At 35.9% G+C, this 14,523-nt stretch overlaps 1 protein-coding gene across 4 annotated transcripts in view; it reads left to right on the top strand.

Moving 5' to 3' along the window:
- Window positions 1-14,523, top strand: part of BIRC6 (baculoviral IAP repeat containing 6) — a 220,746-nt gene that overhangs the window by 20,301 nt on the left and 185,922 nt on the right. For all 4 annotated transcript variants that reach the window (XM_069494939.1, XM_069494940.1, XM_069494938.1 and 1 more), the window contains exons 3-6: window positions 913-1,050; window positions 7,479-7,672; window positions 9,990-10,101; window positions 12,961-13,043. In XM_069494939.1, the coding sequence (XP_069351040.1) occupies window positions 913-1,050; window positions 7,479-7,672; window positions 9,990-10,101; window positions 12,961-13,043 (527 nt within the window). The remainder of the gene's footprint in view (window positions 1-912; window positions 1,051-7,478; window positions 7,673-9,989; window positions 10,102-12,960; window positions 13,044-14,523) is intronic.

Raw genomic sequence — 14,523 nt, 5'->3', positions numbered from 1 at the left:
GAGGTGTCTTTTTTTAATATTAAAAAAAGAAGGGAGAAAGACATATTCTATTAGTAAACAATCAGTAATTTTTGCTGTGTATCATGTGTCTCAATCCCAGTTTTAAATTTTAGCCATATGTATTTTTCTGTAGTGTTAAATTTTCATTACTTAATTTTTATGTCTAGCCCAACTTAAAATATTTTTATGTGGGTTAATACTCATATCATGTAATTTTAAAGTATATTTTTCAAAGTTATTGGATTTTGAATCATCTTAAATAGATTATAAACAATTATAATGCTGTTTTTGCTAATAAAGTGAGATATTATTTTTGTCTTCATACTAAGTTGTTGATTATTGTTTTGCATTTGGTGGATTTTTTTTTTTTAAAGACAGAATCTTGCTCTGTCACCCAGGCTGGAGTGCAGTGGCCCGATCATAACTCAGTGTAACTTTGAACTCCTGGGCTTAAGTGATCTTCCTGCCTCAGCCTCCTGAGTAGCTGGGACTGCAGGCATGTGCCACCATGCCCAGCTTATTTTTCTATTTTTAGTAGAGACTGGGTCTGGCTCTTGCTCAGGCTGGTCTCGAACTCCTGAGCCCTCCCACCTGGGCCTCCCAGTGCCAGGATTACAGGCATGAGCCACCATGCCCGGACCCCATTTTTCTATCTTGATTTGGTTTACAGTAACTACTGTGTCTTGAAACTTTACTATGTAGCACTACACTGAATACATTGCTTTATTTCATTTAATTTTATAACAGCCCTTTAAATCATTATTTGATTAATTAGGTTTGTTAAAAAAAACTAAAAGTAGGTAAGTTTAGTATAGTACCTGTCAAAATCATTGCATATAAAATATCTGAATGAGGATCTGAATTTTTTGGTGTGTGTATGTTTAATTTTCTGTGATCATCTTTTTTATTTAGGCACAGCAACTCTTATCAGCATGTTTAGAAAAGGTAGATATTTCTAGTATGGAGGGTTACGATTTGTTCATCACACAGCTCAAAGATGGTTTAAAAAATACGTCTCACGAGACTGCTGCAAACCACAAAGTTGCTAAGGTAAGAAGTTAAAGATTACCTTGTTTGGGGTTATAGCAGAATGAACACCTTTGTCCTTTTTGCTTTTCCCTCTCTTTCCCCTTGGAAATGTTCTAATTCTAGATTTTTCTCTCTTCTGAAAAACAAGATGTGCTTATGAGTCATTTCAAGTTGAAACTTTTATTGAAGTTTAAATTCAGTTTGTGGGAACTATTTTGATCATTGTGTTTCTAAGACTTCTCTGTGAATCTTCCTTAGTGCCTGGTGGCCCCGTATTGGTCTTGAGGCTGATGAAAGAAGCTTCCTTGTTAGGTTATGAGCTTGGATGAGAATAGAATATGGCTTTGGAAATGGGACCATTTTGTGCTTTCTTTGAAATTACTTTTTTGGCATGACTGGGATGTCTGGGAGAAGATGCTTTGAATGAAAACTTTTCATGTGTTTCATTAATTTCTTCTGTATTTTTCTTTTAAGACTTTTTCTAAGTTATAAATGTAATACATATAAAGCTTTCATACTAAAGGATATAAAGTAAAAGGTAAAAGCCATTTTCCTAAAAGTAACTTGTGCATTTATGCAGATATTTTTTCTTAAGCACAGTTGTAATTATATTAAAATATTGTGATATACCATGCTTTTTTTCACTTAAGAATTTATCTTGGTTATCTGTTCATACCAATCCTCACATCATTTGCATTCTTCTTTTTATTTACATTGAATTTTATTTTGTAGATTTACCATGATTTTATTAGTCCTTACTCTGTTGATGGGACATTTTATTTAGGAAAACAGAAACCATATTACGAATTTCAACAGGAAGAATTTATTTTAAGAAGTTAATTTAACCAGGAGTTTGAGAACTGAACAAGTGAAAAGGAAATGCTTAGGTAACACAGAATGGTGACTACAGGAAGCAGCTCTCACCTAAGTCTAGAGGAACAAAGAGAAGGGGTTAGGGTTATTGGAACCTAGATGCTTAGAGAATAGACCCCGTGGATCTGGACTCAAACTTGTGAGGAGGAACTGTTGCCCTGCTGGTGCTTCAGGAGCTTGGAGAAGGGCCTTGTGGAACTGGGACTCAGATCTCTGACGAGAGGTGCTACTTGGCTGCTCTTAAGTCTGAGGGAGTGCCATGAAACTGGATTTGGGAAGGCTAACAAACCAAAACAGAATGCTGAATGCTGGAAGTGCTGGAAGTATCAATTGCTGCCACCAGGTTCTTTGCTGAAACAATGCTGACAGCAGTGGACTAATAGAAGGGAGCAAGTCTTTCTCCCGTTAGCATGCTTTCCGTTTTCCCTCCTGTGCTCCTATTGGCAGAATCTAATAACCAGGAAACTAGTTGGCAAAGAGGAAATAGAGTATGCAAGCCCCAACCCCACCATGGCACAGCAGAGAATTAAAGGACAGGTTTGGAGCTGAGAGACAATAGTTCAGTCACCGGCACACTCTACCCCTTTGGCTGCTTAGCATCGCCATACACGCTTTCTGCATACCTGTATTTGAACTTTCATGCGACAGAAACATTATACTTAATAAGATGCATTGCTCCTTTTTACAAATGAAGATTTTTCTTTCCCTTTCCCCAGAAGAGGGAGACACAAGGTTTAAACAATTTTTTTTTAATCTATCCCTAGGTGGATACTACTAAAATTTAGTCATAGTCCCACTGTTTAGGTAACAGAGCTGTGCTACTTAAAGACTAAATTAACAACAATCAGAAATTCTTACATAAAGTAATGTCTGTATGTCTATGTCCATCTAAATCTACATCTATCCATCTATCCACCTATTTATTGTTTATGTGATAAGAAGTGAGGAAAATATGCATAGCTGCTGAAGTCCTCAATTCTATATGGTCAAGAGGATATATTTGATATTTATAATGTCTTTTTTCTACTACCTATTGCATATTCCTTTTGTCCTCAGCTGGTACCTCAACTGGTCAGGATTCTTTCCATGGTGGAGTGACCCAAGACTTCATTCTTGAAGTATCTGACTCCTCAGTGGTACTATGTTTTTAAAATTGTTGTATTAATAATTGTCCTTTCACTTTTATTATTGGATATGGAATTACTAAGAGGCACCCAGTAGAAATCTCCTGGGCTCTACAAAAGCTCTCCTTGCCCCTACTATACAGCATCAATCCAGTTTGTCAGTTTTAATCAGACCAACCAGTAGAATAACCTACTTTTTGCCTGTTTATTCAGTGGTAAGAGGAGCCCAGAATTGCTGGGTAGCAGTCTCAACACCCAATTCAATGGAAGCATTTTTGTACTTCTGCTGGAACATTCTTCCCTTGGGAAGTAAGACATGTAGAACTTAAAGCTTAAAAAAAAAAAAAAAATCTGTGAATGGGTTTTTAAAGTATAATAGTGACCATACTGGGAGAAACCCTAATATGCATTTTTTGTTGATCCAAAGCATAAACTTTATTCTGTAAGGCAGAATTCTAACCTTTCAGGGTGTCTCTCCCAATTAGTGTTGAAAATGAGTCTTTAGTAGGCCACTGAACTCTTGTCAGGCCGGCTTCCTCTAGACGATACACACTAAGACCAGTGAATTTCATGGGCAAGAGCTCCTTGCCACATCCTGTTTTGCTTTGAATGCTTTCCTTGCTCAGAAGCAGAGTTGTCTGGAATGCTATGATGGTGCATGAGACATTTTGTTAGTCCACAAGCAGTGATAAAATATTATGGCAGAAGCCTTGTGGGCAGAACAGGTAAATGCATACCCAGAAAACATGTCTGTTATAGTGAAGACAAATTGCTGGCCAGTCCAGGACTGAAGGAATTGATATGATCAACCTACCATTAGGTAGGTGGCTTATTCTCTTGGGAAATGTTGTCGTATTGGTGGCCCACCTTTGGTAACTGCTATTGGCCAGTTAGGCAGTCAGCAACAGCTGTAGCTTGGTTAGTCTGGGCAAGGGGAAGTTTGTGTTGTTGGACCCGTGCATAGCCTCCCTCTCTTTTGGCATGGCATTTTGCATACAGGTCCATTGAGTACACACTGGAGTGGCTATGGAGAGAGGTTGACTGACATGTATACAATGTGTGTAATTTGTCCATTTCCTCTGGAATGGAGGCCTTTTGGTGACAGTTCATGTATTTCACAAATATTTTTATACACTATTTATTTTGAGAGATCTGTCCATAGACCTTTACCCTTGACCTTGTTAACAGCCTTCCAATCCTGATTTTTCCAAATGCCTGACTATCCAGCAAACAACTTAGAACTGTCCATTTATCAGTGAGGACCTTTATTTTTGGCTAACTCTCAATCCAGACAAAGAGAATAGTCAAATACACTGATTAAAGTTCTGCCCACTGAGATTTTCCTTTACCACTGTACTTCTGATTGGGCCTATAATTCTGTGGCCATCCACTTTGAAATGGTAGCAGCATATCATGCAGAACCATCTGTAAATCAGGGCCAAGAGTATTTTCCCCTCAAATTATCTCATTGTAAGGAGTTTCCTATGAAGCTTTTGATATGGAATGAGGAGAAGATATTGTAAGGGGAGTGGGTATTGTATAGGTCTGAGCCACTTGCTTATTCAACTTGTGCCTTTTGGACTTTGTCAAGACTGATCCCTGTAATACGCTTGATGAAGGATACTTGTTGTTTGTGCATAATATTATGGTTTGGTGTGTCACATAACACCTACTTTGTGATGGACAGCTTTGATTACATAGACATTAGTCTCATGGATAGGTATTAATCTCTTATCTGGGACCAGTAAGAAGCCAGGAGCTGTTTTTCAAAAGAACAGTTATTTGCATGAAAGGGCTTGCCTTTGCTCTAAGACCCTAGCATTCTGCTGTGTGATTGTCCCAATTCAGGTTGCTATAGGCTCCTATAGCATTATTATTTGCCATGGACACTTACAGTGTCAGTGTCATTGAATGTGCTCTTAAAGTAAAAGTGGCAGAGCATCTTGCAGTACAGTCTGGACCTGTTGCAGAGTTTCTTCTTGTTCTATACCTTACTTAAAATTGGCAGCCTTATGAATTTCTTGATAATTGGGTTAGAGCAGCATGTTGAAATATGCTAAATATTGGCTCCAAAATCCAAATAGGCCTGCCAAGCATGGTACTTTTTTTCAGTGCTTGATGTTACAAGTTGTAGCAACTTGTTCGCCTTGGAGGTAATGTCCTGACGTGACCAGATCACTGGACCTCTAGAAACTTCACCGAGGTTGTAGGATCTTGGGTGTTTCTGGGGACTGTTGATTTTCTCTCGCTTGCATCTTACTAAGGCATTTAAGTTCCTTGCTACTTCCTCCTCATCTGGACCAGTCAGCATGATGTTATTGATGTAGTGGACCAATATGGTGAAATGTGTGATGTTAGGATGATCAGGATTTCTGCATACTAGATTATGGTAAAGAATATGAGATACAGTCCTAGAGTTGGTAAGATTGTTAAGATTTATTGTTCCTTACCAGGTGAAAGTGGACTTTTTGGATGGTCCTTAAGAATTAGTATAGAAAAAGACTTGACAGAACTGTAACTGTCTACCAGATAACAGGGGATTTGTTGATTTGCTTCAATAAACATACCTTATCTGGAACAGGAGTTGAAGTCACCACCTGATAGTTTACTATCGACAGTCATTCCTCAAGGTCTCTTGGCATTCTGTGTAAATGCTACAGGCCAGTTAAATGGGGATGAGAGCATTTGTTTACTTCTATATTCTTTCATGTCTCTTATAGTGGCATTAATTTGAGAAATTTGCTCAGGAATGTGGTATTGCTTTGGTTTAATATCTTTGTAGAGAAGGAAAATTCTTGGGAAGGGGGGCTTCTATTTGGTCTTTCCTACCTTAGTTGTCCTTGGAGAGGCAACTGGGGATTTTTCCAGTTGTCTATTCTAGATCTCTTTCAATTATGCATTTAGGAACTAGGGAAATAACTACATTTTGGGTTTGTGGACACACACAGCTCACTGAGACAAAATTTGTGCCAAAACTCCATTGATTACTTGACCATCCTAAGGCCCCACTTTGGTGGACCACAAAAGGTATTTTAGGTCAGTTCAATGCCAATTTGGAAATGTCTGAAAGATCTTTTCTTCTGTGCACAGTGACTATACTGAATGCTCACAGGTCCCTTTGGGAAAAGGTTTTTAGTATGATGTACAGAACTGTACATAGTTGGCATATTGTGGATCCTTTCTCAAGGGAAGTCAGCCTGCCTTTCAATGAAAATGTTCTGCATCTATGAACAGATTAGATGAGAAGTTTTCATTCTCTCTTTTTTTTTTTAGCAGCTCAATTTGTGTTTTTGGCCATGAGTTTTTCAAGTTATTTAGATAAATAATAACTTACGAGGCTGCCTAGAATGTACTAGACAGAGTGGAAGCCATTCATAGGTGAACTGGGGACAGGATATAAAGATGAAATTACTGTATAGACTTATTTCTGTGGGAAAATAATTCTTAGCATTTTTTGCAGTATAACTTCTTAATATTAAATAAATGTGATTAACATTTATTGAATACTGTTGATCCTGAAACTGGTTTCAGAATCTGGGTCTCTGTGACTACAAGGCAGGCCTGTGTTTTTAGTTGCCATTGCTGGATTATGGTGACAACAGCAATAAAAATATATACATTTGCTGAACTTAATTAAATCCTCATATACTCCAGCAATGATAATTGTCCACATATGTTCTTAGGGATGGAGATATTTGAGTCCTACTTTGTGTTTAACATTGTGTATGCTGGGTGATTATGAACAATGACATGATTTTAGTTGTGGTTAGCTATGTAAGAAGATGTGTTACCATCTGGTTCTAAACTGCCTTTTTCAGGGTAGTTGAGGTTTCATTTTAAAAAATAAAAAAATTTGAATTGACAATTATATATTTATGGGATACAAGGTGGTGTGAGATTTGTATATACATTGTGGCAAGATTAAATCAAGCTAATTAACATATCTGTCACCTCACCGTATCATTTCTTTGTGGTGAGAATGTTTATAATCTACTTTTATAGCAATTTTGAAATATACTATGTATTATTATTAACTGTGGTCGGAGTGCTGTCCAATAGATCACTAAAACTAAAATAGATAGATACAACATTTCTCTCGTCTCACTTGCAAATGACAGAATTTCCTTTTTTAAGGCTGTATAGTATTCCATTGTGTATATATACCACATTTTCTGTATCCATTCATCTATTGATGGATACTTAAGGTTGTTTCCGTATCTGAGCTTCCGTGAATAAGAGGTTTCATTTTTTATATAACTGCAAGTTCCTGCTTAATTTTTTTTTTCCTCGTCTTAGAGTCATAGGCAGCAACTTCCTGCTTTAAATGATAAACTAATGGAGTAAACTGACTGAGACTGATAAATTGTTCTTTATTTGATAATGGTTAAGTTGTGATTTGGGTTAAATCTTTGGAGTATGTTTTCCTTTGTTTATACTTCCATTTTCTTTCAGTGGGCCACAGTTACATTTCATCTTCCTCATCATGTGTTGAAGTCCATTGCCAGTGCCATTGTAAATGAACTCAAGAAAATAAATCAAAATGTTGCTGCCTTACCTGTGGCGTCCTCAGTGATGGACAGATTGTCTTACCTCTTACCTAGTGCACGTCCAGAACTTGGAGTGGGGCCAGGCCGTTCTGTAGACAGGTATGAACCTTGCTTATAAAGAGAGGTGGCAATGAGATTGAATTGATTAATTTTTGTATTAACCAAGAATAGCTATAAAATCTGATTATGATTAAAAAAATTTCAAAATGTTTTGAAGACCAAATTCCAATTTTTATCAAAATACTGAATTGAAGTAAACTGCTACTTGAATTGCTATTATTAAACAATATCTTTTAGTCACCTGTAGATATTTGAAGGGATTTTAAAACCATATTTTAAAAATTTCAGTTTAGTATTTGCCTAGTAAATATTTGAGCCAACTTAAATTATTAGAATTAATCAATATAAAAGAATTATTTTGTGACCTTTGATATAAATTTTGACAAACTTAAAAACCATGCTTGGCTGGGCGCAGGGGCTCACGCCTGTAATCCTAGCACTCTGGGAAGGTGAGGCAGGTGGATTGTTTGAGCTCAGGAGTTTGAGACCAGCCTGAGCAAGAGCGAGACCCCGTCTCTACGAAAAATAGAAAGAAATTATATGGACAGCTAAAAATATATATAGAAAAAATTAGCTGGGCGTGGTGGCGCATGCCTGTAGTCCCAGCTACTCGGGAGGCTGAGACAGTAGGATTGCTTGAGCCCAGGAGTTTGAGGTTGCTGTGAGCTAGGCTGACGCCATGGCACTCTAGCCCGGGCAACAGAATGAGACTCTGTCTCAAAAAACAAAACAAAACAAAACAACGACAACAAAAAAAAATTAGAAAGTAGTCTCAGCTACTCGGGAGGCTGAGGCAGGGAGGATCACTTGAACTTAGGACTTTTATTTTAAAGTGAGCTATAATGACGCCACTGCATTCCAACCCTGGTGACAGAGCGAGACCTTTTCTTAAAAAAAAAGAAAACCAAAAAACCCATGCCTAAATGTGAGTATAAGGAAAGAGCAATCTATTGTTTTATGATAAAAAAACGAAAAGTTAAAAAATTAATTGGACAATTTTGAATTAAGATTTTTATGCTGCCTACCCTGGATTTAAACAGTGTTACAAAAATCGTACCTCAACCATCATTTTCTTCAGTAGAGATTTTTTGACTGCTTGTTTTGTGTAAAACTGATTAAAAAGCCAGTAATCCATTCATTTAAAAACGTAAATGATTTACTGTTTAAAATGAGGTTAATCAGATTCTTATTAAAAGTACTGAAGTTTAGAAATTCTACACTGAAATATAAAACCTAGCAGTTTTGATTAGATGTTTACATTTGCCTTCTCATGTAATATTTTATATTTTCATGTTTTCTTTTCTTTTCTTTTTTTTTTTGAGACAGAGTCTCACTCTGTTGCCTAGGCTAGAGTGCCATGGCATCAGCCTAGCTTACAGCAACCTCAAACTCCTGGGCTCAAGTGATCCTTCTGCCTCAGCCTCCCGAGTAGCTGGGCCTACAGGCATGCGCCACCATGCCCGGCTAATTTTTTCTATATATATCTTTAGTTGTCCAGCTAATTTCTTTCTATTTTTAGTAGAGATGGGGTCTTGCTCTTCCTCAGGCTGGTCTCGAACTCCTGAGCTCAAACAATCCGCCTGCCTCGGCCTCCAGTGAGCCACCATGCCCGACCTTCATATTTTCACTGGATATGAATTGTGACTTCTTAAGTATCTTTCTGAAATGCATTTATAAATAGTATATGCTGATGTTAGACAAAGCACTAGTAAATGAATTCAATTTCTAAATCTACTGTTTTAAGCATGGTTCTTTTATTCAGTTGCAATAATTATTAATTTATCTTTTGGTAAACTGTGACTTTGCTTAATCAGTTGCCCTGTTTTTGTTGGTTATTTTTCTTGTAATACCAATAACTTACTAGTTGTTTTAACAATTGGAAAATTTTTATTTTCTGTAGTAATATTGCTATCTCATTTGGACAAAATCAAGAGACTGTCATTTCTAATCAGACTATCAGGTGATATGTGCTATGGCTATCATTAAAATATTCTTTGGAATATGTCTAATGAGGGGGGAAAAAAGAAAAATATATAATTAGAACAAAGGCTTCTTCTGTGAGATCTTGAGATTATAAAACAGCCCTGCAGAGCTATTTTCTTTGCAGACATTTGCAAGGTTTCTAAGGAAATCTGTATAGCTGTGATAAATCTTATATTTTAGGAAATGCATTCATCTAGGATATTTAATATTTCTGGAGGTGTTCACATGTCCCAAAATATTAATTTTGATGTAGTTTGTGGTATTGTCCATTGTCAGTTTTTGTTGATAACCCAGTAAAATTGTTTTCTGCAGTGTTAAGTAGGAATATCAACTGTAATTTGATGCCTAACTTCAATTTGATGTTTACTTTTAGATCATTGATGTATAGTGAAGCTAACAGACGGGAGACATTTACCTCATGGCCTCATGTAGGCTATCGGTGGGCACAACCAGATCCCATGGCTCAAGCTGGATTTTATCATCAGGTAAAAATGGCTATCAAAAATTTACATATATATTTTTAGTATGGTTTTGTAGAATCATGAGTAAAATTATCAGCATTTTAGTACATTTTCCAGAACTTATTTTATGCAACTTGTTTTTGTGCTTGTGTGTATGCATTTATGTGAGTTTTGTTAGTTTTTTTTTTTTTTTTTTTTTTTAAAGATATGGGGGTCTTGCCATGTTGCCCAGGCTGGACTCGAACTCCTCGCCTCAAGCAATCCTACCTCAGCCTCCCAAATAGGTGGGAGTATAGGTGTATAGGGGCATGCTGTATACCTTTGATTATGATACTGAGTGGCTATTTCCTGTGTTGTGTATTGTATAAGAAAAGGAAAAAATTGTTAAAAGCAACTATAATAACAACCAAGTTACCTAATACTTAATAACAAAGTGTTTTCTTTTTAGATATGGGTGTTTTTTTGGAGACAGAGTCTCACTCTGTTGCCCGGGGTATTAGAGTGCCGTGGGATCAGCCTAGCTCACAGCAACCTCAAACTCCTGGGCTCAAGCCATTCTTCTGCCTCAGGCTCCTGAGTAGCTGGGACTACAGGCATGCGCCACCATGCCCGGCTAATTTTTTTCTCTATATTTTTAGTTGTCCAGCTAATTTCTTTCTATTTTTAGTAGAAACGGTGTCTCGCTCTTGTTCAGGCTTGTCTCGAACTCCTGAGGTCAAACAGTCCACCCACCTCAGCCTCCCGGAGTGCTAGGATTACAGGTGTGAACCACTGCGCCCGGCTGGGTTTTTTTTTTTTTTTAAATCACCAAATAGGCAGTATTCTCCAGATTTGGTTTTTGAAAAATGTTCTCTTTGAATGTGTGTTTGTTTTATTTTTGACTTATGCATTTTTAACACAGTAGTAGATGCTTAGGGTAATGCAATACAAACAGTTTATAGTTGTTCCTGAGATTCTGATTTTATTTGGGATACGAATTGTCCATAAAGTAGACAACTGTAGAAGCAGCCTTACAGGTAGTGCAGTGCAGCCCTAATACATATGTACTGAAGTAGTGATTAAGTAAATGTGTAACACAGAGAAATGATAAATACCTGAGGTGATGGATATTCCACTTATCCTGATTAATTTACATTATATCCCTTTATGAAAATATCACACGTACCCTATAAATATATACAACTATTATGTATCCATAATTAAAAATTAAAAACAGAAGTTTCTGTAGACAGAGAAAGAATTAGTCAACAAAAATAGTCATAGTTATATGTAGGAAAAGAAGAGGGCACAGTATATGGATTAACATGATAAAAAGGCATGAGAATGGGATATTATAGAAAGCTTTACTGAACTAAAGTAGAAAGAAGTTAAGAAAAATGATTTGAGCTAGGTACAATATATTAGTTAATAGTAAACTTGAATTGAGTAGTATAGACTGGCTTACCACTGTTTTACCCCTACTAAATAATCTAAGAAATTAAATACTTACCCTGTCAGTTTACATAAAACATGCTTAACTTTAGAATTCAAGTGAACTTTGAAGTACATTACAGTTACTGTCATTAAGCATCTGAAGAGTGATTATTCTTTAGTTACCTTGAAGTATTCTGAATATCTTAACTAAAGTTAAACCAGAAAACCATGTATATTTGAATGTTTTATTCAAAGTTTGTCAAATTTTCAGTTAAAGATAGATAAATTTGGAGACTGGCTACTGTTAGAATCACAGAAATTATTTCGCTAAATTAAGAATTGAATGTGGACCATTCTTCCTAGCAATTTATCTTTTTCCTTTTAATTTGGTATCATTTTCTAAAAGAGTCTCTGTTAAGTGATACTTTGATATTTTTTTCTGTTGAGTTATTATTCATTGTATTCTGTCTTTGCGAAGAGATTAAATCATAGATATCCTGCCTGTGTTAGCGGCTGATTATTCTTAATTTTCTAAAATGTCTAATAAATTTGCACCTATAGAATATAAGTATTTACAAATATTAATATTAGTTTTCAGGTATATGTCAGTTCAGACTTTAATACACATATTCAAAACCTGAGCTCAAATATATGTTTTATATATAATGCTTTAAAAACTGTATTAAAGTATTTTGTAATTGTATAAGATATTTAAAATGATAAATATTATAAAAATATATAATATTCGTATGTATGAGTAATTTGTGTATCAAAACCTGAATTGAAATATATGTAGCATTTAGTTGATGTGTCCTAGAGAATATTACAGAAATTTGAGGGGTTGCGGTGGTTCATACCTGTAATCCCAGCACTTTGGAAGGCTGAAGCAGGAGGATTGCTCGAGCCCAGGAGTTTTAGGCTACCATGGGTAACATAGTGAGACCATTTTTTCATCTCTACAAAAAATTAATAAATTAGTGGGATGTGGTAGTGTGGCTGTGTTCTCAGCTATGTGAGAGGATCACTTGAGCACAGGAGTTAGAGGTTGCAGGGAGCTAGATTGGGCTACTGCACGCCAGCCTGGGTGACAGTGTGACCCTCTCTCTTTAAAAAACAAAAATACATGAATTAGATTGATGAGTTTGCTTTTCCTTCGTACTTGCCTTTCTTGTATGGTTGTATTGGATTCAATATTTAATAATAAACCTGTTAAGACTCTTTTGGTTTGAGTATTTGTGTGCCTGTATTTGATTTAGTGGTTGTTTTCTGATGAAACACTATTTTTCAAATAACATAGCTAATTTATAAACATTTGAAAGTCGCCTTGTGTTGTTGGGACCTAATAGTATAGGCTAATTTTCTTTAGCATAGAATTTTACTTAAAATTATGAACTTTTTAAAAGAGTTTTTTATAAAGCTATTTTCTTAACGGTTTGCCCTTTTTTTTTTTTTTTTTAAATAATTTTGCAGCCTGCCTCATCTGGAGATGATAGAGCCATGTGTTTTACTTGTAGTGTATGTCTCGTTTGTTGGGAACCTACTGATGAACCTTGGTGAGTCTTGATATTTTTGGGCATTATAGGCTAAGTTAGTCCTGTAAATGTGCTTGCAAATTTTACTTTTCTGATCTTGATATAATTGCTTGCCTTTTTGCCATCTATATTTTTGCTGTTGTCCTAAGAGAACGAGGTAGCCCTGTCTCTGTTACACCAGTGGGCATCCAATGTCTCTGAGGTCCATGACTTTCTAAAATTTGTACATAAGAGAAAGAATACACCAGACTCTAACCAAAACGCAGTCTTTCCATATAGAAACCATCTTTATATGTACAGAAACCATTTTAACATATAATTTTTAGTTTCCTAGGCCAATCCTTATACAGTTATTTAACACATACCTGAAAAATTGAACCATGATATAATAGAACGTAATTTTATTTATACATAGTTTCTTTAGAAATTTGGTTCAGATTTCCAACTTGGGCTGCTCAAAACTCATCTTTTCTTGATATGGTCAACTATTCAGGGATTCTACCTCTTTGCTCTAGGATTTGGGATTCTTCAAACTCTTGAGTTAGTGGGGCCACTGAAGCACTGGGACCAGTGCTCCAAATAGATAGGAGGGAAGGGAATTGATGGAGGTGAGGGAGCCTAGGTACCTTCTCAATTGTAAGGGAGAAAAGGAGGGAAATGGGATTCTCATATTTTGATGGTGGGAGTTGATAATGTTACTTTGGAGGGAGACTGAATATTTAAAAGAAAATAAAAAGGGATACATCCTGTTACCTAGCAATTCCACTTGTACTTATCTACCCTAGGGAGTTAACCGCTTTTTATGTATGGAGGCATATAGTGGATGGCTACTACAGTGAAAAACTGGAAACATTTTAAATGCCCATCAGAAGGGAAATAGCTAAATAAAATATGGTATATTTGTGTAATAGACTGTGATCCAGCAGTTAAAAGGAATGAGCAGTTGGATCTTTATTAATCACCATCAATAACTTTCAGATATGTTACTGTATCAAGAAGGCTTTTATAGAATGATTCATACAGTGATACTGGTTGTTTAAAAAAAAACCCTATTTTTTCTATGTGTACATTTATGTATATAAACTTATAAAAATATTTTAAAAGTTTACCACTTAAATTCATAACAGTGGTCATCTGGGATTGAATATTATAAATGAAGTGGGTCTTAAGCTTTATTTTATGTAGTCATGTGTAACTTGTGTAAATATAATTTTAATTAAAAAGCTAAAAATCTGGTAAGAAAGATAGATGGAAGAGGATAAAATATGCTAGAATTTATCTGGGAAGGAATTCCATTCAGATATCTTGTGCTTGGGGGTGCAGTGTAAAAGGATTTATGGAATACATCTGGGTATTACAGATAGCCCAGGGTTTACATGTAGATTTAGGTAAGTTGTAGGTACACTGTAAAAAGAAATATGTATATTCTAAGGAGTCGCATGTCTCATGAGTAAAGTTTTCTTTGCCATGGAAATATAACAATGGGTTAAAAAGAGGGTTC

Source organism: Eulemur rufifrons, chromosome 19 (assembly GCF_041146395.1).
Source record: "Eulemur rufifrons isolate Redbay chromosome 19, OSU_ERuf_1, whole genome shotgun sequence".
Taxonomy (NCBI): domain Eukaryota; kingdom Metazoa; phylum Chordata; class Mammalia; order Primates; family Lemuridae; genus Eulemur; species Eulemur rufifrons.
This window is presented reverse-complemented; position numbering and strand designations above follow the sequence as displayed.